Genomic DNA, 25,595 nt, shown 5'->3' with positions numbered 1-25,595 from the left:
TTTGATGGCAATCGGTAGTACTGATCCTTACGAGTCCAAAATGGTATAAAATTCCTAAATCGGACTTTATTTGGCCGATATATACCAAAAAACCATCAAGAAAGGTTGACTTGACAAACGAATCGTTTTTTGGTCCACAACTTTTTTTAACCAATCGATTTTTAATTTGTTTGAATGCCAATTGATAGTAGGGATCCGTAAGAATTCAAAAAGGTACAACATTTCAAAATCAGACGTTATTTAGCCGAGATATTCAAAAAAAATCATCAAAAATGTTTTGATTTTCGAATCGATCCCGATTTTGAGAAAAAACGTGATGTAACCCCTTTCCATTTTGCCGATTTCAGTCAAAATTTAGATTTTCAATTTTTTGATGCCAATCGATAGTACTGATCCTTACGAATGCAAAATGGTATAAAATTCCTAAATCGGACTTTATTTGGCCGATATATACCAAAAAACCATCAAGAAAGGTTGACTTGACAAACGAATCGTTTTTTGGTCCACAACTTTTCTTAACCAATCGATTTTTAATTTGTTTGAATGCCAATTGATAGTAGGGATCCGTAAGAATTCAAAAAGGTATAACATTTCAAAATCAGACGTTATTTAGCCGAGATATTCAAAAAAAAATCATCAAAAATGTTTTGATTTTCGAATCGATCCCGATTTTGAGAAAAAACGTGATGTAACCCCTTGCCATTTTGCCGATTTCACTCAAAATTTAGATTTTCATTTGAATGACTATGGAAAGTAGGGATTAAAGCTTACTTTTAATTGCCACTAAATTAAATCAACAATCGAAGGACCTTTGGATTCTTGGAAACAACTAAGGATAGAGACACATATCACATCATAACATCGATAAATATTCATTTCGAGAGATATTTTCTTAACTACAAGAGCTGAATAAAAGAAATGCAATATAAAGTGCGCTATGGTATATACACACTTCTCTAGATATCGGACTAGGCACCGAAGTTAAGCAAGAACTTATTATCCATTCCATTGCAAATCAAAGAGCACAAACTGAACATTTAATGCCAAATAATTGAGTTCTAAGGGTAGTTGGGATCATATGATTTATAGACAGTTTATGGACAGGTTATTATACTCATGCCATATGCTGAGAAACCAACAACAATTAGTTGCCGCACAGCCTGAACTTTGGATGTATATATAAATTATATCTAGCGGCCTTTCATTATAAATATATTACGTGTTTTTTTTATTGGCGCCGAAAGGCAAAACAAACAAACAGACGCCGCCTGGCCTGGTCTGAACTGGCCTGACCAGAGCTGACCTGGCCTGGTCGGCAGGTAGCTCTACCTGTGCTTAGGGATGGCTCCTTAAAGTGTTGGCCGCTGTCACATTAGCGTCGGGGACTTGAACTCCTACACGTTGGCACGGTGGTCTCCGTTGCGGAAGTAAACCATTTTTTTTGTTGGTCCTCAACTGGGCAACAAGTTGAAAGACGGCGCCCCACAAAGTTGCAGACGGACTGCGTCCGGTTCAAATGCTCTTTTTTTTTAAAAGGAAGCTTCAGCAGAGACACCTTTTTAATTTTGGCATTTGCCGCTGGTCCTTCTGGAAATTCGCATAAATTGCGTTTAATTGGACAATTTTTGGTTTATTCCTTTGTGGCCAGCGGCGGCGGCAATCGAATGAGCTTGTAATGAGGATGAACCTCCGTGTTTGCCTCCATATTGCATGTGCCCGGTTCTTTGGGGCTTCTCTCTAATTGGCTGCCCACTTTGTAGCATTTGTCCGGTTTGATTGATTATTGAGCCAAGCTGCGGACAGGCGCCTGGTCTTGGGGCAAAGCCAGCAGCCAACAGGCAGCAGGCAGCAGCTCGAGCAACAATCTATTTGTGTCCACTTAGCGGAGTGACAGGCGCCACAGTTCTGGGCTGAAAAGTTTCCTGCCGAAAATCAGCAAAAAGAAAACCAAATTGAAAGTGACCAGAGGGGGAAAAATACAAATGAACAGCCATGCGGTTGGTCAACAAGACAAGCCAGGACAAGGCAAGGCGGAGGCGGAGGCCGGGAAGGAAAGCCTCTTGGTCCGTCTGCCATGTCAATTTGGATTACGACGAGAGATTGAAAGGGATTTAAGGCCAAGCGGGCAGCAGGCACAAGGCGTAGCCATTTTCAAATTAGTTTTTCAGCCTTTTTGAAGCCAACAGCATCTAGCTGCAATTTTCATATTAAAATGCGGAACAATGAAGCAAAGGCAAAGCAAAGGCATGCAAAGCTTGGGGGAATTGCTGACAATAATGCTCGACTAACTTTGACAGCCGCTCACAAAAGCAGTCACAATAGCCGTCGCAGTCACAGTAGACGGCGCACAGTGACAGCAAATAATTAGCGGCCATCACGGAGACATTTAAATTAAATATGACTAGCTATTTCGCTATTGTGTGCCCTTCTTCTTCTTCTTCTCCTTGTTGTCAGTTGTTGTTGCAAGTTGTTGTTTTTGTTATAGTTCGACTAACGGTGGCACGTCTGGCCTCAAATTATACTCGTCGCTGGTTGGCCTGTCAACCTGCCACATGGCAGTCATAAAAAAAATTGTCATAAAGGAAACCATTTTTAACAACCCACCAAAAAAGAACTAGTCGGAATGCAGTTGAAAAATATTCAGCTAGCAGCTACCATTAGTTTTACGAAGAGCACTTCCATTTAACATTTACTTTAAGCCGGGTCGATCAGTTGGCTAAATACATCATGATTGATACCTTCAATCACTTGCATTTCCCATTTACCGCTTTGTTAGTCATTTAATGTAATGAATACATCATGACTGATCTCTGCAAGCATTTCTCTTTTGCATTTATAATTATGTATATTCAATTAATGGTTCTTTTACATCATGATTGATATCATCAATCACCTTCACTTCCCATTTACCTCTTTGTTAGTTATTTAATAAATTGAATACATCATGACTGAGCTCTGCAAGCATTTCAATTTTGCATTTATAATTAGGTATATTATATTAATGGATTTATTACATCATGATTGATATCTGTTAACAATTTTGATTATTCATTTTGTAGCTTCCAAATCTATTATGTATATGGGGATCAATACATCAATTTCAATATCTGCAGATACCATCAAATCGCATTTGTTTTATGTGAGTCGCTCAATGAATTCAATACAGCATGATTGATATCTGCAAGCACCTTCATTTTCCATTAACTTCCTTGTCAGTCACCTTAAGTACTAAATTCATTATGACTGATCTCTGCAAGGATTTAAACTTCACATATCCAATTATGTGTAGTCGATTTAATACATCATGATTGATATATGCTAACAATTTTTATTGAATCGTGCAAACATTTATTATTTATTCTGGGATTCAGTGCATTATGATTGATGTCTTCAATCACCAAATTTAACCATTAACTTCTTTGTAAAGTCATTCAATTTAATGAATACAGCATGACTTATCTCTGCCAGCATTTATAATTCGCAAACATCATGATTGACATCTGCTAGCACTGTTGTTTAATCAATTTTGATACATTTTGAAGTCTGTAGACAAGCTGAATTCATCAGGATTGACATGTACTAATATACCCCTATTACTCTATAGCTACGGCAATGTATATGATCTTTCAATGGGCTTAATACATCATGATTGACATCCGCTAGCCCTATTGATAGATCAATTTTGATTAATTTTGTAGTATGCAGATAAGATAAATACATTATGATTGATCGCATGACGTCGAAGTATATGTTATTTGTAGCATACTAAAACAGATGTACGAATATACCCCTATTACTCTATCGTTGGCAAGCAGAGGGCCGTCATTAGCTGTCTGTGTGTATACATACACCTATGACTGCAGGTATATTAAAATTAGTACACCCCAGCACAAGTATAAATGAGTTTTAAAATGGAGTAAATGGAGTGGGAAGTGCGCTAAACATACCCCGATAGCGAGGGCAGCCATTATGCCCGAACGGGACACAGTTACAGTTTTTTTTTTTGGGTGCTTGTCCGGATCCGGATCTACCACCAGCGGTTGGGATCCGGTGCGACGGCGACAAACAACAGTTCACCTCTAATGACCACCAAGCGCCGTTCTCCAAATTAATCATTAGGCTTGTCATTAGTTGAATGTGCTTAAACTTTATTGCGTAGTTTTTTTGTTGCCTTTGTTTTTGTTTTCAGTTTGTTTTTTTTTCTTTTAGGTTTCTGTATAGCATATGCTAATAGCTGATGACGTGTTGTTTGCCGGGTGTGGACAATAAATCGACTGGCTAAATGATTCTGAAAAAGTTGCCCAAACACACGTGCAATTTGCCAGATAAAATAAAACAACTACAAAATACCCATGAGCATATAAATTATCCACAACAAGCACAAAATTGTTAAATACCTTGTACAAATTCTTAGCTGTCAGCCAGTTGGAAACTTTGCTTGCAAATGCCAGTAATTAAATTTGGATTTCATTATTAAAATTATTCAAGTCAGAATAAAGCGAATACGACAATAAAACACAAGTGGATTCGAGCCAGCGTTCTCCTTGCTGAGTTATCTACCAAGAAATGAGGCTTAAAAGATGTCAGGTATTAATTATTATTATTCATAAATATGATCTATTGTTATTATTATTATTATAAATAATAATATTATTATTGTTATTATTATTATTATTAGTATTATTATTATTAGTATTATTATTATTATTATTATTAGTATTATTATTATTATTATTTTTATTATTATTATTATTATTATTATTATTATTATTATTATTATTATTATTATTATTATTATTATTATTATTATTATTATTATCATTATTATTATTGTTATTATTATTATTGTTATTATTATTATAATTATTATTATTATTATTATTATTATTATTATTATTATTATTATTATTATTATTATTATTATTATTATTATTATTATTATTATTATTATTATTATTATTATTATTATTATTATTATTATTATTATTATTATTATTATTATTATTATTATTATTATTATTATTATTATTATTATTATTATTATTATTATTATTATTATTATTATTATTATTATTATTATTATTATCATTATCATTATTCATTATTAATATTTCTATAATGATATAAATATTTCAAGAGTAACTAGACCCAATAAATAATATGCACAGACAATTATTGTGATATTATTATATCAAAACTACATCAATTATTATGATATCAAAATAAATAAGTTCTTAAATCAAAGCTGATTGACGGACAATCCAACGTAATAGAAATAAATATAAAAAGAAATAAAAAAAATAAGTAGTCCATCAGGATTTTGAGTGAGGCGGAGTAGAAAATTCGTGTTTCACACTTACCATGCAATTGGACATGAAAATTTAATCAAGTTGTTTTCAATTGAGTGCAAAATCACATCAGCAGCATAAAAACTTGAAAGCCGGAGAGTGGAAAGTGTAAAGTGCCAGGTACAGGCCCCACTCCACGCAACGGACAGACAGGCAGACAAACAGACAGACTCGATTGTGAATTGAGTGGTCAGCCTGGAAGCAGGGGGTTGCTTTTGCCCTCCCTCACCCCCTACCACAAATGTCAACAGCCAGCGGCATGTGGACCCGGGGTCAGATACACGTAGCATTACGCGTACTCCGATTCCGGGTATTTATTGCCAAGCACACAAATTTATAACCAGCCAATAGAACAACAACAACAACAACTCGACTTTGACGAGCTTGAAGCTATCAAAGGCAACAGAAATAACATTTCAATTTTATTGCCTCGCCTCGGTTCAAGTCAAAAAAAAGAAGAAAACAGCTCATCAAATATTGAAAAGCCTGGAAAATTTATGCCGAATTCCATTAGAGTTATGGCGTGAAAATAGCCTCGGAAATTGTTGAACGAAAATCAATGTTCCAATTAAAAAATAAAAAGAAGAAGAGGTTGGCAGGCAGGAGCGACAGGTAATCAAACTATTTTGGACACAAATATCAAGGTTTTTTGGGACAAATCTCAAAAGTCTATTTAAGGCGGAAGCCTGTTCAAATATTTAGGACAAGCTGGCAAATTGTGCAAGATTTTACACTTATAAAAGCGAGACTTTCATTTCATTTGTGCTTAGACTGCTTAGGCCTGCTGCTAATACCCTGTACATTTTAGGCGTGGGTAGATTGCAGCTGTGCAAATGTGTGTAACAAGCAGAAGGAAACATTTCGGCTATGCCAGCTCAGTTCTCGTTTATCAAATGCAAATCATCTTAACTTCAAATCGATATATCAGCCCGTTTTCCCGAAATCGATAACTATCGATTTCAAGCAACAGTTTCTTAACATTTTAGAGAGATTATAAGAGGTAGGGACTCCAAGCTAAGCATAAATGTTATTTTATAGTATATACAAATTAAGATTATTTAATTTGTAGAATGCCTCCCTTCGCGCTTCTCAAATTGTGTGCGGTTTGCAGGGTATCCCCCAGCCCGAAACTGTCGACTTGCTTTTCCTTTGCTTTTCTCGCTTTGATTGCGCTCATTCCCAATTGTCCATTTCATGGACGCGCAGCATTTGCATTTTTTATTTGTAACAACAGAATTGACCTTTTTGCTGGCCCCTTGTCCAGACTCCGGACGCCGGACGCCGGACTCCGGACTCTGTAAGTGGCCTTCGGGGCAAATTTTGATTTCTGCGTAATTTTTCTTGAGCCAAGTCAAAATTCGTTGCCGTGCCATAAATAATGCACAGCGTACCAGCAATTGCCTCAATCACATTGAGGCCAAAATGTTCACGCATTTCCCAACAAAAAAAAAAAGGAGAAGCAGAAGAAAAGGGCAGCAACACGGAAATTGAAATGAAAAGAAACTCATTTAGATATCCGTCTCATGGCCGGGAATTATGTTTGCCGGCCAAACTTTTCCCAAATGCATATTAAAATACGCAAGTCCCACAGATTTTGTTTTATTTTTTTTTCCTTGTGTCCCGTTTGCTGGCCAAATAAATGGCGAGCTGTAAAAATAAACGACAAACGAATGGGCCAAGCAATAAAAAACAAGCCAGGCGGGTGTGCTCGACGGGGAGATACCCTGTAACCAAAATTGTAATGCTTTTTCAGTTGCTTACGGACCGATTCTTATGAAATTTTCAGACCATAAATGAGACATTCGAATGTGTATAGAAATGAAAGTCCAAGGTTAGAGCTTCACAAATTACATATTCTGCGATTAGTATACTCTACGATCTCTTGTAAGCTCAGAGATATGCTCACAAAACTGAAGGCTGATCTCGATTCTTATCGATTTTGTGATAAATGACTCAGTTATCGATAATGTCATGTAAATTTGCTTACAAAAATAGCTTTGTAATACCCTGATTCCACTATGCTCAAAATATGTTACATTTGCAAACTTCTCATTCTACATTTTACGATTCCATTAGCAAGTTTCAGTTGTGGTAATGAGACTTTTATCATTTTCCATAACATCGATACAAAATTCGATAAATCATCGCGAAAAAACACGAATTGATCGGGGCGAATAATAACATTTTTTGCAAATCTGAAAATGTGGTTTCTAATGAAATTCTTCACATTCGCTAAAAATTTAAAATTCGCAACAAATGTAAGAAATGTTGACAGTGGAATTAGGCTATTAGGCCTCTAGCTGGATTTATACAAGACTAGATCGACTCGGCTGTTGTTGCTGTTGATCAGCAGCTTATCTCTGCCTGTTACATACACGTACACAAAATAAATATACCTTTTTTTATTAACTTTCCCTGGGTTCAGGGTATAAAAAGAAGCCCACGACTTACGACATTTGAGAAACGAACGTGAAAACGGGCCTTAATACGGCCGGAGCGCAGCAGGAGCAGGAGCTTGGCATGGGGCATTGGCCATGTCATGTTCATGTTGACTAATGTTTAACGAGCGCAACTTGTCCTTGTTGATGTTGTTTATGAACCTGCCACCCCGCAACCCCGCCCCTCATCCCTATTCAAATCCCTGCGGTGCCCGGAGTCCGGATCGCGGCGAGAATTGACGCGCGTGCCTTCGACTCACGCGCTTGCCAGCATTTCAAATTGATGAAGTTGCGCCGGAATAATGCCAAGGGGAAGTTGGGGTGAAGTGGGGTGGGGTGGGCTGCTCTTTTGCCACCCCTCAGCTGGTGTCAATTGTGTAATTGCCGAATGTTGTTTTCAAATATTTAATTGAAAGGGTGTTTTACGCATTATCCTTGTTATTGTTGTTGCTGTTGCTGTTGACTGAAGGACTTGCCATTTCGTGGTTACACGCGTATCCTGTTACAAATCCTGCGCGAATATTGTTTTGCTTGCTGTTTAATATAATTGTTATCCGCTTGTCGCCTGTTCTGGCCTCGTGTGTTCCTCGTAGGGGGTGAGCACTGTTTTTAGCCCGGTCGCAGCAGCGGCAAGTGTTGAGATTATCTCAGCACTTGATTTAGATAACAAGAGTTACAGCAGATGCTACAAATAGACAAGCACGTAAATACCCTGGGAAAGTTGCGAGAACTTTCAACTTCAATAAATATATCCTGGGAGAAACATTTCGGGATTTACTTTGATATACTTAGTTCACTTAGTTCACGCTGAGAGTAAGGAGTCTAAAATTGACTCTAGTTTCTTTTATTATATTAACATAATTCAAGCTTAAAACTATTAATTTTTATATAAATGTATACATTTTTATTTCCCAGCTATCTGCAGATATTATTATAAGATATTAAAATATTATTATTTTTCATGGTTAAGTTTTCTTTAAGTATTTCTCTTAGATGCCAACGCAACTTCAACAAACCATTTTGTGTAAATTTTCTTTCTTTGAATTCTTATATATAAAAACTGACTGAGTGATTGACTGACTGACTGATTGATTATCAACATACAGCCCAATTTTAAATATACTAAGAGAAACATTACGAGATTTTCTTTGAAATACTTAACTTAGTTCACGTACACTTTAAGAGCTCTAAAATTAATGTCAGTTTCTATTTATATATTTACATAATTCAAGTTTAAAGTTTTTATTTTTATTATATAACTTTATTTGCTTTTTATTTCCCAGCTATCTGAAGATATTAAGTTAATTGCATTGTAAAGTTATCTTTAAGTATTTCAACTCAACTTCCACAAACAATTTTCTGTACATCTTTTGTTCTCTGTTTCCATCTTTTAATTCATACACAGAAAAACTGATTGACTGATTGACTGACTGACGGATTGATGATCAACAAACAGCCCAATCTTAAAAGAGCTACAGAGCTGAACTTTTCACAGAACTTCTCTTTTATAACCAAGTTAAAAGACTTTGCTTGGACTTTATATTATTATAAATCTGTGTCAAATTTAGCCTTGCCCCAAAATCGATAAATATCGATGTTAGTTAAAGGAAGAGATATCGAAAAAAGAAAATGATCTAGATCTGCGTATTGAGTGGAAGAATATGTAAATAAATCTCAAATGTCTCCAGCTTTGGCAGAGAGACGAGCCATGTTTAAATCGACTCAGTTCATGGCCCAAATGTTAACTTTAATCTTAGCTGAAAAGAAGAAACTGATCAAAAATGTCTTTCAATTTGAACAGTTAATTGGAGGTGTTGCAAGCAATTTGATAAAGTTGTCGGCAGCCGGAGGACAACTGCTCAGAGGACAACTGCTCGCAATGGTGACCGCTTGAAAGGACGTGTTAAAAGCAGCTTTCAATACAATTTACGCAGTCGGACAGGGCACCTACGAGAACGGCCCGGACGGCCACCTAGATGACACCCGGACTCAGTACACACACAGGATGACAGTCAACAATCGACAAGTCGATGACGACAGGAGCAGAGCCGCAGAGCCTGGGAAAGCTGCGAGAAGAGCTGAACGAGCGGCAATTGCAATTGCATTTTAATGCAATTACAACTCGATTCGAAGCCCTGCCCCTGGCCCCGCCCCTGCCCCCTGGTTGCCACTTCACACCCCCGGAGGCCCACTTGACATTGACAATAAACAGCGCTGCATTGTTGAAATATGTCCTGCGTCCTTAATTTCACTTTTATTTCATGCCAGCTCTGTCAGGGCAAAACAGGACTCGATTCAGCCCCGGCGCAGATTAAAACATATAAATTCATATTCCCCAAGCAGCCGCAGGGGCGGTGCGTGCGCAGAGTCCGTGTCCCTGTCCCTGTCCCTGTCCGTGTCCCTGTCCGTGTCCCTGTCCGTGTCCAAGTCCGTGTCCTGGCACACAGCCTCCTCCCCGAGGATCGATTAGCTTGTTAGGAATTCAATTTGAAAACTGCGTTTCGCTCTTTTTGCATTTTTCCGTGTCTGTGACCATGTCGTATATCTTTTTTATGATGGGATTGCGTGAATGATGAGCCGGCCCAGCTTTATGGCAGCCCGTTTGATTTGATATCTGCCAAACAGGTGCAGTCCGGGCCCGGCTTCGGGTTCGAACCGGCGTCCAACTAACGCTCAAACCACTTTAGGTAATTAACTGCAAGATGCCGAGAGACGTCGCTCGGGTTTGTCCCATGTTGCTCAGCTTCATCCCCGGCCAAATTAAACGGCTGCTGTTTCTCATCTCAACAGGACGCAGGACGCAGGACCCACTCCGAAGCGGCCGACGGCGGGCGGCAGTCGGCATCAAAGCGTGCCTCGACAAGGTTTTCGCATCGAAGTGCACACAACATTTCCCATAAATGCGCAATTATATATCTTTTAGCCCACAAACAATTTGAGTCCTGCTTTTATTTTATGAATATGGAATAGGCACATAAAAACATAAGAACATAAAACTCGGCAAACAGAAAAACTGAGTTCTATATTCATTATCAGAACGTTTTATTTTTAAAACATTTCTTTCGTTGATTCAAAAATTAAGAAAAACCCATTGATAAAGAAATTATCGTTTAACGAGTTTGCATACACGAACTAAGCATAAAACTTTCTCAATCTAAAAACCAAATTTCTTTTGGATTGTATTTGAAAGTGAAAATTTCGTGCTCAGTTTTAAAAATTGTATTATTAAGACATTTCTATACTTGATTTAAAAATTAAGAAAATACTCATAAATGATAAAAAAAAACCCATTTAAAGAGTTTGCATAGTCGAACTAAGCATAAAACGCTTTCAATTTAGGTGCAACATTTGTAAGTATTTTATTTGACAACAACTTTGTGCTCAGTTTTTAAAAATGTATTATTAAGACATTACTTTTCTTCATTTAAAAATAAAGATAATCCCCATAGATAAAGAAATACAATAATAATCATTTAAAGAATTTGCATACTCGAACTAAGCATAAAATGTTCCCAATCTTGGAACCAATTTTCGTAAAATTGTATTTAAATCCAAAATAATAAGTGTGTAAATAAAAATGTATATTAAATATAATAAATTTTATTATGTATTTAATGTGTATTAAGGGCAATTTTCCTAAACTTCCTCCTTAGCGTAACATTCTATCGATTTCTTAACCCGTTTCGATTTAATGCCCATCATAATCATTTGATTCCTTTTCCCCCCCAAAAAGCTGGCCTCCATTTGTGCTGAAATGCTTTTTTGATTGATGATAAAACTTGGGATTCGCACGTTAGCCTCAAGCATTATTATTTATTTAGAATTGACTCATAAACAGTTCAATTCTCTCGGCTTCTTAACGATTGGCAATCATCCAATACTTAGTACTTTATTCCTCGTAGAGCCTTAGCTGGAAGAAGGAGGTAGAGCTATAAATTCTGGTTTAACTTGCTGAACTGGTTCAGTTCATTTTTGAGTTGCGAACTAATTCACTTGTTCATCTTGTAGCTCAACTCTTCAGTTATTCACGTGTAATAAATTATAATCAGTTACTCAGCAATTCAATTGCTCGTAAACTAAACGTTAATCTAGCTTTTTTATGGACAAAATGAAAGACTGAGTGGAGTTTTTGTTGCTGTCATTATTTCTGGAAATTATAATAGAAGAAAAAGAATTAAATAGAAGTTTTGTATATTTATATTTATTATATATATATTTATATATATATAGATGAAGATCTGGATCTTCACTATACTATACACTCACACTATACAAACTATTTATATACTTCAAGATATTTACAAAAAAACAAACATTTTTGTTAGCAAGTAACTGGATAAGTTCATTCGAATAACTCGTTCAATTGAACTCTTTCGGAATGCAACGAAGCATCTCTACTTTATACTACATTGCTGTTAAGTCACTCTCTATGGTTATTTGTAGCGGTTATGTTAAAAACCCGTTTCGGAGAGAAGCAAATTGGCATCAAACGGTTAAACACTCTACAAGCAAACTGCAGATGGCGCTACGTACGTTTAAGCAGAAACATAAACCAATTTAACCAAGGCAGCAACCAAGTTTTAGCTCTCTGCGGTTATTTGTAGCGGCTATGTTGAAGACCCGTTTCGTAGTGAAGCAACATAGCATCAAACAGCTACAAACAGTAGGCTTGTACATGTTAACAGCAGATGGCGCCACGTACATTTAAGCACAAACATAAACCAATTTAGCCGAGGCAGCAACTAGGTGCAAACAAACTCTCGATGAGCTGCTGTCTCAGTTTTTTGTTATACTGACTAAGTTACTTTTTATAAAGATTAGTAGATGGCGCCACTGTAGTTCAACTATACTTCTATACTTTAAATAAGAATAATTATACAAATAATAATTTCTTCAGATTTTCCATTTTATTTTTTAACATTAAAACTTGAACTGTAATAACGATGTTAGGCATAACACCTAAATAAATACCAATAAATTTTGCCAATATCAATGCGTTTCTTCTTCTTTTTTTTTTTTTAAATATTTTTGTAGCATTTCTTGCTAATAACAATTATTATTAATTAAAACATATTTTTGTGGGCATATTTTCGTGCGCCTTTAATGCTTGCCATAATCGTTGGGCTCCACCGCATCGGGGCCCGGCGCATTTAAAGCCTCGAACAGCTCATTTGATTGACGATGATTGACGTTCGGGTACAAACTGTTTTCGATATTGTTGTTGCTGGCAACGGGTCTGGGATGAATATTAATGTTGCGCACTTCCGTTTCCGGGTCGGGTCTGCTCGCACTGTACGCTAATCCGTTGGCAAAGGAGCGATGCAGCAAGGTGTTGCCCACAAAGTGCTGCAGTTGCAACAGGCAGCTGGCCAAGAAGAAGAAGAGGGCTATTTTATGCTACACATAGATTAATTAAGCGCTTACCGTTCCAGCTTAAGATCGCTGGGCCTGTCCTGAATATCGTAAATGTCCAATAGGCCCAGATTATGGCCATTGGTCAGCAGAGCTGCGGGCGGTGCCCGTTTCCCATTGGTCCAGCCACGAGAATACTGAAATGTCTGCCCCATGCACGCCATGGACAGGGTGAAGAGGAACAGGGGCAGCAGCAGGAGACGCAGCATGATTAGACAGCAGAATCTGGAAAGGAAGAAATATAATTAATGAACAGAGAATACACTCAGAGAAAAACGCAGACTCGAAGGAAGAAATATGAATATGAATATGAAAAAAGTCAGAAAAAAACGAAGAGCAAAATTAAGAAATAAATCAGATAATTTGGTTTTATCTTAGAAATATTTTAATTAGAATTAGGTATAACTTTTTTTAATTAATATTTCTATCTAATTCAAAAACCAATATAAATTTAAAGTTTATATTAGTTAAAATGTTATTAAAACCAGTTCAAGGTTTCTTTTAAATATTTTTAAATTAAGTGAGAATAATACTTGATTGAAAAATACACTCAGAGAAAAACGCAGACACTAAGGAACAAAATATGAATATACATATATTTATACGCATACAGAAAAAGAGTCAAAAACAAAAACGAATAGCAAAATTAGGAAATAAATCAGATAACTTAGTTTGATCTTAGAAATATTTAAATGAGATTTAAGTAAAAACTAATTTTAAGCAATATTTGTACCAAATTAAAAAATCAATAAAAATCGAAAATTAATACAAGTTTAAATGTTATTAAAACCAGATAAAGGGTAAAAATGCAGAAGAGATTAGAAAATCGAGAGAATTCTCTTCTCTTCTTGATTCTTTCTCTGTGTATATACTTTCTTTAAAATATTCTTAAATTAAGTGTGAATAATTTGATTTTAAAATTGGAACTGCCGCAAGTATTTAAACATAAATAGTTAAACAAGAATTTTCATACAAAAAAAGGGAAATGCGCTCTTAAAGAAAGTACAACATTTCTTAAATTAAATACTAAATCTGAGTTTCTAATTTAAATATTTCGGACTAAAAAAATAGATTGAAACTTGAGTGAACTTTAAAAGCGTTTGTTCTTAAACTGTGTACACTTTTCTGTTCCTTAATCTGTGAGCTTATACTTCTGGAGATTTTGAGGTCTCCTAACTTTGTTTTATTTTATTTAGTTTATTAATTTTCACACTTGCCAAGAATCCAAAATTATTCCGGCCAAACCACACACAAGCAGGTTGAAGCAACGTCTGAGCCTTTATTGCTGCGCACAGCCGCTTTTATAACCAAAGCAGCAAACTGCAATTTCGCTAAAATCCCACGGCCATAAACGTGGCTCCAAAAAAGGGGTGAATAGTGATAGATCGTGGGGTGCGGTGTGCGGGGTGCGGGGGGTGGCAACAAGTGCTTTTCCTGGCAAGTTGCCCTCCAGGCGGCGCACACATGCAGATTAACTGAGATTATTAGTTGCCAATTGTTTTCATGCGTTCAGGCCAAGATGGCATTTAGCACCCACGTGCCACGCCCACCACTTCGGCTGGCTGATCAAATTGAATGCATTTGCTGATTGGAAAATTGCCACTTGCTCCAGAGTCCTGCGCAACGTCTCTGCCAGAATAGAGAGCACAACAGCAACAGTGAAAGGGTTAGGGCATCTGTGCGGATACCCTGTACGCATTACCAATGGGCAAAGCGGGGTATAATGTTTCTGCGGAAATGTATGTAACAGGTAGAAGACGATATATATTTTCCCGATCACCATCAAGCGAGGGGCGTCGCATGGTCATAATAACATGTCCTTGCAGGCATAGGGTAACTTCTAGTCGGGCACAAGACTGGAGCAGTCCTTATTGTTGTTTTTATTGAAATTTCCTTCCTCCTGTTCCTAGTGGCCAGGGGCAAGCACGTGGCCTTAAGCTCATCCCGCATATCTGATAGAAATTAAGCATCAACTCCTGCGACTGGCTTACACATAGGTTATATTTAGAATCAGATCTAAACTTGGCTCTTGCAGTTGTATATAACAAAAGTAGATTGTTTTATAGTTCTATATATAATTGGTTTAAAGACGAGTAATCTCGGTGCCATTGGCGGGATTCGTCTGCCCGTTGCTCTCCTTATTTTGTGCCAACTCGATGGCATTTTTCTGCTCCTTGGACTTGCGACGACGCATCAAGAAATAGCAGAGTCTAAATAAGTTTGGCGTGGATTAGTTAAACTTGGAATGAAATATTTGATGGCTGTATAAAACTTACACAAAGACCAGCACGTTGGGGACATAAAAGATTTCGCCAAACAAAAAGATGGCTCCTGGAAATTTGTCCACAGTCCTTTGATAAATCTCACTGTAGATGGGCGGGAATATGAACTGGCTAATTGGTTCACTGATGCCAAAGATGGAATACATTTTGCCTGAAATGGAAAGAGTTGATTTGATACGTCTTCGATCATCAAAAACTACTCACTTAGCTCGTCTCCATCAACAATAGTGGAACCAATTGCTTTGATCGCAATCACGCGCAGACTAATAAACATGTCCATCGCGACGGCCACATAGAAGGAAGTGCTGCTTGTGGCCAAGGCCTGTATGAAAAATACATTTTTTTAGATTTAACAAGAGTGCTCTAGTCGGAACTGCCCGACTAGGATATACCCTTAACCCAGCGACAAGCTTCCCTTACGAGCGTTGCATCTTCTCTTTGCTCCACACTGTGGGGAATGTATTTTTGAATATCTGAAGTCAAATCGCCTTGGCAAGATCGTCTCAGCTCGTCGGCCTAATCAAATATGCATACGTTATGTTGTCGAAGATGCTTCGCTATTGGTACATTATCCATGGGTTCAGGGTATTAAAAGTCAGCCCCTAAAAAACATACAAACAAGACGTGGGAGCCGACAGTAGACAGGGCGGAGACTGTGCCAATTGCCGAGTCCGAAAATTGCAACATTTTGCTCAGAATAGCGGTGCCAATAAAGGTGCCCACCAGTGCCGCTAGGCTAGAGATGGTCGAATAGATGCTGAAGTCGTTGCCATTCCAGTTCAGCTTCTTCAATGTGTAGCGATACCAATAGTCGTTTTCTCCGGTGGCAGGTCCCGCCGTCAAGAAATAAGCCAAAATCAGCAGAATCAATAAAAAGCGTCCTTTATTCTTACGCTTGACAAGGGGAAACCGGAGACAATCCACCACCAGCGTGGGATCAAAGAGTTCCTTTAGCAAGGAACGGCGTGCTGGCACGGGCGGTGGCTCCACCTTGGGTGGCTCCAAGTGCGGCGTCTGTTGAAAGTTGACATTCTTATTGACGGTCAGCTCATCCAGATTGGTCGTCGCAAAGACCATGTTACAAGCCGCATGCTGCAGCTGACTGGCTACCGAGTCTGCGCCGAACGATTCCTCGGGCTTTTTAGGCGCCGGCTTAATCTCCTTGATAAAAAAGATGATGTAGAGTATGGCAATAATTTGAAAGACAACGGCATAGGCGAATGAAACTGTAATCAAAATGGGAATAGTTAAAATCAATCAAGAGTGCACTAGTCGAAAGTGCCCGACCAGGAGATACCCTGAACAATACCAGAGCTTAAATTTTGTACCTCTTGCTGGGAGATATGGTTAAAACGCGAGATATCGATATCGATTTTATGGAAAGGGGACAAGTTGTCCATAATTTCAAGTATCTCTTTTTTTTGGGCAGACCCCGAAGCTTTTGTACAGACGGACTGACATATACATATACATTCTGGACTCGATGATGATGGCTTTTTTTCGAATACCTTTCTTGGCTCAGGGCAAAAATAGGTATGTCAATTGTATTTCCAACCTACTTATATAACCAAATGTGTTGAAGAGCACTCCACTAAATACGCCTAGAAGGGGTGCACCGTTCGTAAACATGGCAAAGATGCCGAAGCGAAAGACGCGGTCCTCCTCGGGCGTGGCAATGGTAATATAGCTATATATGGCCATCAAACAGAAGGTCATACTACCACAAAGCGAGGGCACAATCGCCTCCAGGTACATGCCAAACTCCATGGGCAGGCTATCGAAGAATATAGCCGAGATGAGCAGACCTGCAAAATACTCTTGATAACTCTCTGAATATGTATTCACATTTTCTTACTTACAGGTAAATCCCAGCGCCTCGCCCACAACGGGCAGTATCATGCATGGCTTGCGCTTATTATATCTGTCCGACCAGCCTCCAGCGAAGAGCAGCACGATCAGTGGGAACATGGCGGCTGTACAAATGGGAAAAGAACAGTAAAAATTAAATATATTAGTTGTAAGATTTACTTCTAAGCTTAAGAGTACCTTCAAAAAGTATACAAACAGGTTTTTAACCGATCCGAAAAAAATATCATTCGGATGGAAATTCTTTGGGGGGGTCAAGGGGGTAAATTGTTTTTGTGCGAATGTATGTAACTGGCAGAAGGAAGCATCTCTATATACATATATTCTATTCAATAGCCGAGACAATTAAGCCATGTCCGTCTGTCCTACTGTTTGTCTGTATGTATGAACGCGTCGATCTCGGAAGCAATAAGAGCTAGAGACTTGATCTAGGACCTCTTAGTGCCGGCAAAGCACGTTTTGGTTTGCGATAGTCGATAACTTTCCCTATTTACAAGCAATCGATAGGAATCGATATCAAATTCGGTTTTTGTTCACCTAATTTGATACTTACCTTTTAAAATAGTCTACGCTGATCTAGTATGTTTCATTAAATAGCTAACATACATATGTACATATATTTGAAGACATATTCGGAATAAAGAATACGAAATAATTTTATAGCTATATGGTGTTAATTTTATGAAACCTGAAATATTTTGCACTAAACTGGTTGCACTTATATTGTCTATAGGTGTAGATAAGATAAGCTTAATAATCAAAGTAGACAGAAAAAGACGATCTGTGTGTTTTACCAATGGGTGCACGCTTTCCCGATACATCTGCTGAAAGTTTGTGGACCTCCACTTCCGCCTTGCAAACCGTGTAATTAAAGCCCGTCGCATCGATGCCCAGCAGACCCTGCTCCGGCGTGGCGCCATTTGTCGTGTTCTCAAAGTTGAAATTATCGCACTCGATACCTAACACAGATTTGTCCAGCATGGAGGTACAGATGGCTTTGCTATAGCCTAGATTAACGCGACACGCCTTTTCCAGCGGGAAATTTTGCAGCGCCACCTGGTTGAGAACGGAGGCCATAAAGTAGAAGAAGAAGAACGGCTCGATAACCATATAACGGCGAAAGTGCCAAATTTGTTGTAAATAATTCTGTTTAGGCTCTGCATCCGATTGCTTTTTCTTTGCCATATTCCAATTTTTTCGTAATATTGCACTTCTGAGATTCTCGGTCACGTCGCGGCAAGTTCTAATAACCAACTGTCGTCTGGCTGGGCAGCTGAGCCCAGAACAACAACTCAAAATTCACACAAGAAACTTGTTTAATAATTTGCTCTATTCTATTGTGTTTGATTCTGCAGGAGTCGCATCACGATAAACTATGATCATTAGAAAACATTAAATTAAAACTCAAACATGAAAAGCGGCCGTTACATGTAGTTTATAAAAAAAACAGCTGCTCGCTGTAAGCAAGCCACTCTTACTCTCTTAACTTTACTACAAACATTCGTTGCAGCCAAAATCTGATATGTATTCATCATATTAATCTCAGCTGTTGAAAACATTGGCAACTTAATATGCTTTTCCACTTTCTCAGTGACTAATTGAATGCAATGTAGATAATTTAGCTATTTTCTAGCTTAATTTGGCAATTTTTAGATTTATTTTTTGTCAGCTGAAAACATTTGGCATCCACTTTATAGCCAATATGGCTTCAGTAAGCAAATTCAGCTGTTTTTAGCTATTTTTTACATTGATTTCAGCTGTTTTTTTTTTGGCAGCACTGATTGACGCTGCAATGAATAACAAATACTTTGAACGCAGTCAGTTAAGAATGAGAAGTATTTGCGGCCTCACAATGAAAACGTAGCCGGTACAACGTGCAGTAGCCTTCAAACATTCTTAGATTAAAAATAACAATTTTATTATGTACTTTAAAACTAAGCGTTGTGGGAAATAAGCCGGTATACAGAGTCCAGTATGTCCGATGTTCTTCGGTGCAATTTTGATTGGTGACACGAACTATGTGTTTGGAAGAAGTCCGCCTCGCGATGGGGGCTATTTTATTAATGCGTGATCTTTGGTGCTCGGAGTCGAACTAGCCAGCCATGGGGCCTACAATAATTACAAATACTTAAATAGTTGCCTTTTTACAAGTATTCGCACAGCCTAACAACCGTTAAGCTTCATCAATACAAATGCCAACTTAACGATAGTTTCGATAAAGCTATTGATTACCATTTACACTTAAAAATATTTTTAAGTCGCAAGTCACGGGTTTGTCGGCAACAAGTGCTTTTCCTGGCAAGTTGCCCTCCGGGCAGGCGCCGCACACATACAGATTAACTAAGATTATTAGTTGCCAATTGTTTTCATGCGTGGCCAAGATGGCATTTAGCACCCACGTGCCACGCCCACCACTTCGGCTGGCTGATCAAATTGAATGCATTTGCTGATTGGAAAATTCCCAGAGGAAAATGCTCCAGAGTCCTTCGCATAGACATTGTCAAAAGCACAAAGGTTGGGACATCTGTTCAGATACCCTGTACGCCTTGCAAAGCATGGAATTATGTGTTTGTGCAAAAAACACTATTTGGGTCAGAGAAGGGGGAAAGCACAACCGTTGCTTAAAACGTACACTTAAACTGGAACACTCTTTCTTGGTATTTTTAATGGAATTACCTTCCTCCTGCTTCTCAACGTATCTGATAGAAATAAACTATAAACTACTGCGACTGACTTACACTTAGGTTTATATAAAGAATCAGAAATTGGCCTTTGCAGAAGTATATAACAAAAGAGGAATAGTTGTATATATAATTGGTTTAAAGACTAGTAATCTCGGTGCCATTGGCGGGATTCGTCTGCCCATTGCGCTCGTTATTTTGTGCCAACTCGACGGCATTTTTCTGCTCCTTGGACTTACGACGACGCATCAAAAAATAGCAGAGTCTAAAGAAATTTGGCGTGGATTAGTTAAACTTGGAATGAAATATTTGATGGCTATATAAAACTTACACAAAGACCAACACATTGGGAACATAAAAGATTTCGCCAAACAAAAAGATGGCTCCCGGAAATTTGTCGACGGTGCTTTGATAAATCTCACTGTAGATGGGCGGGAATATGAACTGGCCGATGGGTTCACTGATGCCAAAGATGGAATACATTTTGCCTGAAATGGAAAGAGTTGACTAGATGCATCACTTATATATACCATCAAGAAGAACTCACTTAGCTCGTCTCCATCCACAATACTGGCACCAATTGTTTTGATCGCAATCACGCGCAGACTGACAAACATGTCCACCGCGGTGGCCACATAAAAGGAGGTAGTGTTTGTTGCCAAGGACTATATGAAAAAAGAAATTTGATAAGATTCGACATAAGAGTTCTCTAGAGTTCTCCCTGAACCCACCGACAAGCTTCCCTTCCAAGTACTCAAGCTTCACTCTACACACGCACGATGATTCTTCTCTTTGCTCCAATGTATTCTGGAATAACTATTGTATTTAAAGTCCTTCTTTTTCAGGGTCTAAATATGCCAGCCAAATGTGTGCATATACCAAAGCAGAAGGCTCTACCTTTTAAAACTATTTTTTTCAATTTTGGGAGGCATCCATAAACTGAAATATTCTTAATGAAACCTTATTATTATTAAGTTGTTGTTGTTGGGGTATCTTACTCTTATAATCTTCGAGCTTTCCAAAAAGCATATCACAGAATCTATTTTTATCTATTTTCATGTTCAGAGAATATCTGGCCGGTCACAGACGGATATTGGTAGATCGACGTTGTCCTTATCAAATATATATACGTTATAGTCTCGCAGATGCTTTGTTCTGCCTACTACATTCATTTGTTCTGCCTATTACATTCATTTTTTACCCATTGTCGATGGGTTCAGGGTACATAAATATAGTCAGATCTTTAGAAGACATACAAACAAGACGCGGGATCCGACAATGGCCAGGGCGGAGAGTGTGCCAATTGCAGGGTCCGAGAATTTGAGCATTTTGCTCAGAATCGCGGTGCCAATAAAGGTGCCCACCAGAGCAGCCAGGCCGGAGATGGTCGAATAGATGCTGAAGTCGTTGCCATTCCAGTTCAGCTTCTTCAATGTGTAGCGATACCAATAGTCGTTTTCTCCGGTGGCAGGTCCCAGGGTCAGGAAATAGGCCAAAATCAGCAGTATCAATAAAAAGCGTCCATTATTTTTGCGCTTCACTAGAGGAAACCGAAGGCAGTCCACCACCAGCGTGGGATCAAAGAGTTCTTTTAGCAAGGAGCGGCGTGCTGGAACGGGCGGTGGCTCCACTTTGGGAGGCTCCAGGTGCGGCGTCAATTGAAAGTTGACGTTCTTATTGACCGGCAGCTCATCCATGTTGGTCGTTTCATAAGCCATGTTATCAGCCGCATGCCCTTGCAGCTGACTGGCAGGCAGATCGGCGACCGTCGATTCCTCTGGCTTTTTAGGCGCCGGCTTAAGCTCCTTGATAAAAAAGATGATGTAGAGTATAGCAATAATTTGAAAGACAACGGCAGATGCGAAAGAAACTGAAATCAAAATGGGGAACAGTTAAAATCAATCAAGAGTGCTCTAATCGGGAATGACCGATTAGGAGATACCCTCAACTCAGCGTGGGAAAAGTAAAATATTCGAAATCTGTTAATACTAAACTAGTTATTATTGTGCCTCTAGCTGTTAAAAGTATCGATATATGTATGAAAACCAAGGTATCGATATCGATTCTTATCGATTTAATTTCCAATACTTGCCGTGATCGAGGCTTTTACACAGACGGACTTACAAACGGACCAATCTATCTTATATAATTATATTAAGTATATCAATGTATATCCAACCTACTTATGTAACCAAAAGTGTTGAAGAGCACTCCACTAAAGGCGCCTAGGAAGGGCGCACCGGTCACAAACATGGCAAAGATGCCGAAGCGAAAGACGCGATCCTCCTCGGGCGTGGCAATGGTAATATAGCTATATATGGCCATCAAGCAGAAGGTCAGGCCACCGCAAAGCGAGGGCACAATCACCTCCAGGTACATGCCGAACTCCACGGGCAGGCTATCGAAGAATATAGCCGAGATGAGCAGACCTGCAAAGTACTCTTAAATAACTCTCTGAATATTTACTCACATTAGCTTACTTACAGGTAAAACCGAGCGCCTCGCCCACAATGGGAAGGATCATGCATGGCTTGCGCTTATTGTATCTATCCGACCAGCCTCCAGCGAAGAGCAGCACGATCAGCGGAAATATGGCGGCTATAAGAAAAATGTACAGGGCTGTCAGTTCTGTGGATTACTTATGAGTCTACGGTACTTTTATCAAGGATGCAAACCGGGTTTTGAACCGAACTAATTATTTTTTCTATGAACCAAACTAGCAGTTAAATGGACAAATGCGTCGAAACCCGAATTTAAAAATATTTTCAAAAAATATAGTTTGGATAAAAATGCTTTAAGTGGAAGCCAGCCCCGGCCGGAGCTATATGATATGCGGCTCTGATTAGTTAGAAGCTCGAAATTTTTAATAATTAAGAAAATACGGATCTTGCAAAACAAAAAAGTTGTTCACATAAAATCTGTGTGAGCAGGAAAAACTCATCAATGGAGGTCTATGAAATAAGATGAATAGCCACAAAATGCACAAGTGTCATTTGTGTACATTTGTAGGTAAATTAAACTGTTGTTTCTCTGGCAATGCTGATGCAATGATTGTCAATAAATATTTTTATTGGCATTTAATCAACTGCTTAGTGCCTGAGGCTGGGTAAAAACTCTCTTGATTTCTAATCACATATCACAATTTAGTTGCCTTGGCAATGACAAAAATTAAAGGTTAAAAGATATCCGAAAAAAACGACAACAACAACAACAAATAATTAATCTGTGTAACAAAACCGGTTTGGACTCGAATTGCCCATGATTTAAGACTTAGCACAAAGCTTAAATTTTAAACGGCAATAAAATGTATGTAATCGAAAAGAATTCAGAGAATCTATCAAACAAATGATTGCAATTAAATGCCGAGGGAACCACCAACTGCTAATTTACGCAACCTTTAGACATATGTACATACATATATTTGAAGATATATTAGGAATATGGGAATACATAATGCGAAAGAATTTATTAGCTGTTTGGTGTTTATTATTATGAAACCTGAAATGTGAAATACTGGAATGCGAACTTCTAAAACTGGTTGCACTCGTATTGTTTATAAATAATTAGCCATAGCATTTAAATAGACATCAGCAGACAATGTGTGTGTTTTACCAATGGGTGCACGCTTTCCCGAAATATCAGCGGACAGTATTTGGGCCTCCACTTCCGCTTTGCAAACCGTGTAATTGAAGCCCGTCGCATCGATGCCCAGCAGACCCTGCTCCGGCGTGGCGCCATTTGTCGTGTTCTCGAAATTGAAATTATCGCACTCGATACCTAACACAGATTTGTCCAGCATGGACGTGCAGGTGGCCTTGCTGTAGCCCAGATTTACGCGGCACGCCTTTTCCAGCGGGAAATTCTGCATGGCCACCTGGTTGAGAACGGAGGCCATAAAGTAGAAGAAGAAGAACGGCTCGATCACCAGATAACGGCGGAAGTGCCAAATTTTTTGTAAATAATTCATTTTCGGCTCTGGTGCAGCCGCGCCCGCGCTCGTTTGATTTGTCTTTGCCATATTCAATTTTTTTTTTGTTTTTTTTTTATTTTTTATTATTATTGCGCTCTAGAGATTCTCGGTGTCTACATGTTAGGCGCCCAACATGTCGCGGCAAGTTCTAATAACCAACTGTCGTCTGGCTGGGCAGCTGAGTTAGAACAACAGCTCAGAATACGCACAAGAAACTTGTTTAATAAATTGCTTTATTCTATCGTTTTTGTTTTATTTTGTTTGATAGCTATATTGGCATTTTTGTCAATGCGATGAGCAAAGAAATTTGCATGCGAGAGACAGTTCTCCGCTCTTCCTCTCTTTCTCTCTCATAGTGACTAATTTCATGCAATGTTGCTAATTCAGCTATTTTCTAGCTTAATTTGGCCATTTTTAGATTTATTTTTTGTCAGCTGAAAACATTTGGCATTCAAATCTCAATCCACTCTATTGCCAATATGTGCTCAGAAAGCAATTTCAGCTGTTTTTAGCTATTTTTTCCATTGATTTAAGCTTTTTTTTTTTGGCAGCACTGATTGATCGCTGCAATGAATAACAAATACTTCGAACGCAGTCAGTTAAGAATGAGAAGTATTTGCGACCACACAATGGAAACGTAGCCGGTAGAACGTGCAATAGATTTCAAACATACTTAGATTACAAATTTATTATGTACTTTAAGACTAAGCGCAATTTGCACAATTGTGTGAAATAAGCCGGTATACAGAGTCCGGTTTGTCCGATGTTATTCGGTCCAGCGGTGGGTGCAATTTTGATTGGTGCACACATAGTACAGTCGCATCTCCTCCTCGGCGCGTCGAGTTTGCGCCTGGAAGAAGACCGCCTCGCGATGTGAGCATTTTGGGCATGCGTGATCTTCGGTGCGCGGCAGCGTGGGATCTGATATGACATCCGGCACTATGTGAGTCAGCTCGTCGATTTCGTGCATAATTTTGTTCACATATATACAATTGGAGTCAGCCTCCTGTTTGTAGTCACAATTGCGGCACGCGTACATCAGCAATTTGTTATCCTTGTCCTCCTTGGGATATAACATGTTGTTACATTCCTGGCAGAAACGTATGCCCACGAAGCCGGGGCCTTCCGTATGTGCCGAGTCGAACAAGCCAGCCATGATGTCTACAATAATTACAAATATATAAATAGCTGCCTTTTTACAAATATTTCCTCAGTTTACCTGTGTTTATAAAGCTACAGCAATACCAATGCCAAATTAACGATAGTTTCGATAAGTTGCTATCAATATTATCGAGCATTTACGCTTAAAAATATTTTTAAGTCGCAAGTAACAGTTTTGTTACTGTCACGTTATTTATTAATTGTTTAAACAATCATGTAGAATATTTTGGCTTAAATAAGAAAAATTTATAACAATAAACAAATTAAGTAATGCAACAAATCGTTCAGTTAAGGAGTTTAATGAATTTGAAGACTCGAACGAGTAACGAGATGAGTGAACGCGAGCAACGAAACAGCGCCTGGTCACATTAATGTCAGCACAGCTGATTGGTTGTCTACGAAAAGTGTGAATAGTCCGACGCTAACGCCATTGTGTA

General features: G+C 38.4%; 4 protein-coding genes across 4 annotated transcripts; all 4 read right to left on the bottom strand.

The window, feature by feature from the left end:
* Positions 1-12,742: 12,742 nt before the first annotated feature.
* On the bottom strand, positions 12,743-13,423 carry Crz (Corazonin). The gene is made up of 2 exons (XM_064694186.1): positions 13,211-13,423; positions 12,743-13,151 (listed from the first exon to the last, which is right to left on the bottom strand). Exons 1-2 carry the CDS (start codon positions 13,405-13,407, stop codon positions 12,887-12,889), a joined length of 462 nt encoding a protein of 153 aa, XP_064550256.1. The 5' UTR covers positions 13,408-13,423; the 3' UTR covers positions 12,743-12,886.
* Positions 13,424-15,181: 1,758 nt separating this feature from the next.
* On the bottom strand, positions 15,182-18,564 carry LOC135436875 (solute carrier family 46 member 2-like). Its single transcript, XM_064694639.1, has 7 exons — positions 18,141-18,564; positions 17,340-17,510; positions 17,040-17,285; positions 16,096-16,706; positions 15,685-15,802; positions 15,475-15,631; positions 15,182-15,408 (listed from the first exon to the last, which is right to left on the bottom strand). The coding sequence occupies exons 1-7, from the start codon at positions 18,529-18,531 to the stop codon at positions 15,282-15,284; spliced, it is 1,821 nt and encodes a 606-aa protein (XP_064550709.1). The 5' UTR covers positions 18,532-18,564; the 3' UTR covers positions 15,182-15,281.
* Positions 18,565-20,076: 1,512 nt separating this feature from the next.
* LOC135436034 (solute carrier family 46 member 2) lies at positions 20,077-24,119 on the bottom strand. Its single transcript, XM_064693410.1, has 7 exons — positions 23,640-24,119; positions 22,512-22,625; positions 22,211-22,456; positions 21,284-21,897; positions 20,575-20,692; positions 20,359-20,515; positions 20,077-20,292 (listed from the first exon to the last, which is right to left on the bottom strand). The coding sequence occupies exons 1-7, from the start codon at positions 24,043-24,045 to the stop codon at positions 20,166-20,168; spliced, it is 1,782 nt and encodes a 593-aa protein (XP_064549480.1). The 5' UTR covers positions 24,046-24,119; the 3' UTR covers positions 20,077-20,165.
* Positions 24,120-24,654: 535 nt separating this feature from the next.
* RpII15 (RNA polymerase II subunit RpII15) lies at positions 24,655-25,337 on the bottom strand. The gene is made up of 2 exons (XM_064693411.1): positions 25,217-25,337; positions 24,655-25,158 (listed from the first exon to the last, which is right to left on the bottom strand). The coding sequence occupies exons 1-2, from the start codon at positions 25,293-25,295 to the stop codon at positions 24,764-24,766; spliced, it is 474 nt and encodes a 157-aa protein (XP_064549481.1). The 5' UTR covers positions 25,296-25,337; the 3' UTR covers positions 24,655-24,763.
* Between the last annotated feature and the right edge of the window lie 258 nt (positions 25,338-25,595).

The sequence above is a fragment of the Drosophila montana genome, unplaced genomic scaffold (genome assembly GCF_035044405.1).
Source record: "Drosophila montana isolate Dmon_TW-CO22-7 unplaced genomic scaffold, ASM3504440v1 contig_3733_1, whole genome shotgun sequence".
NCBI lineage: Eukaryota > Metazoa > Arthropoda > Insecta > Diptera > Drosophilidae > Drosophila > Drosophila montana.
Note: the sequence above shows the minus strand (reverse complement) of the source record. Positions and strands in the feature narration are given on the sequence as shown.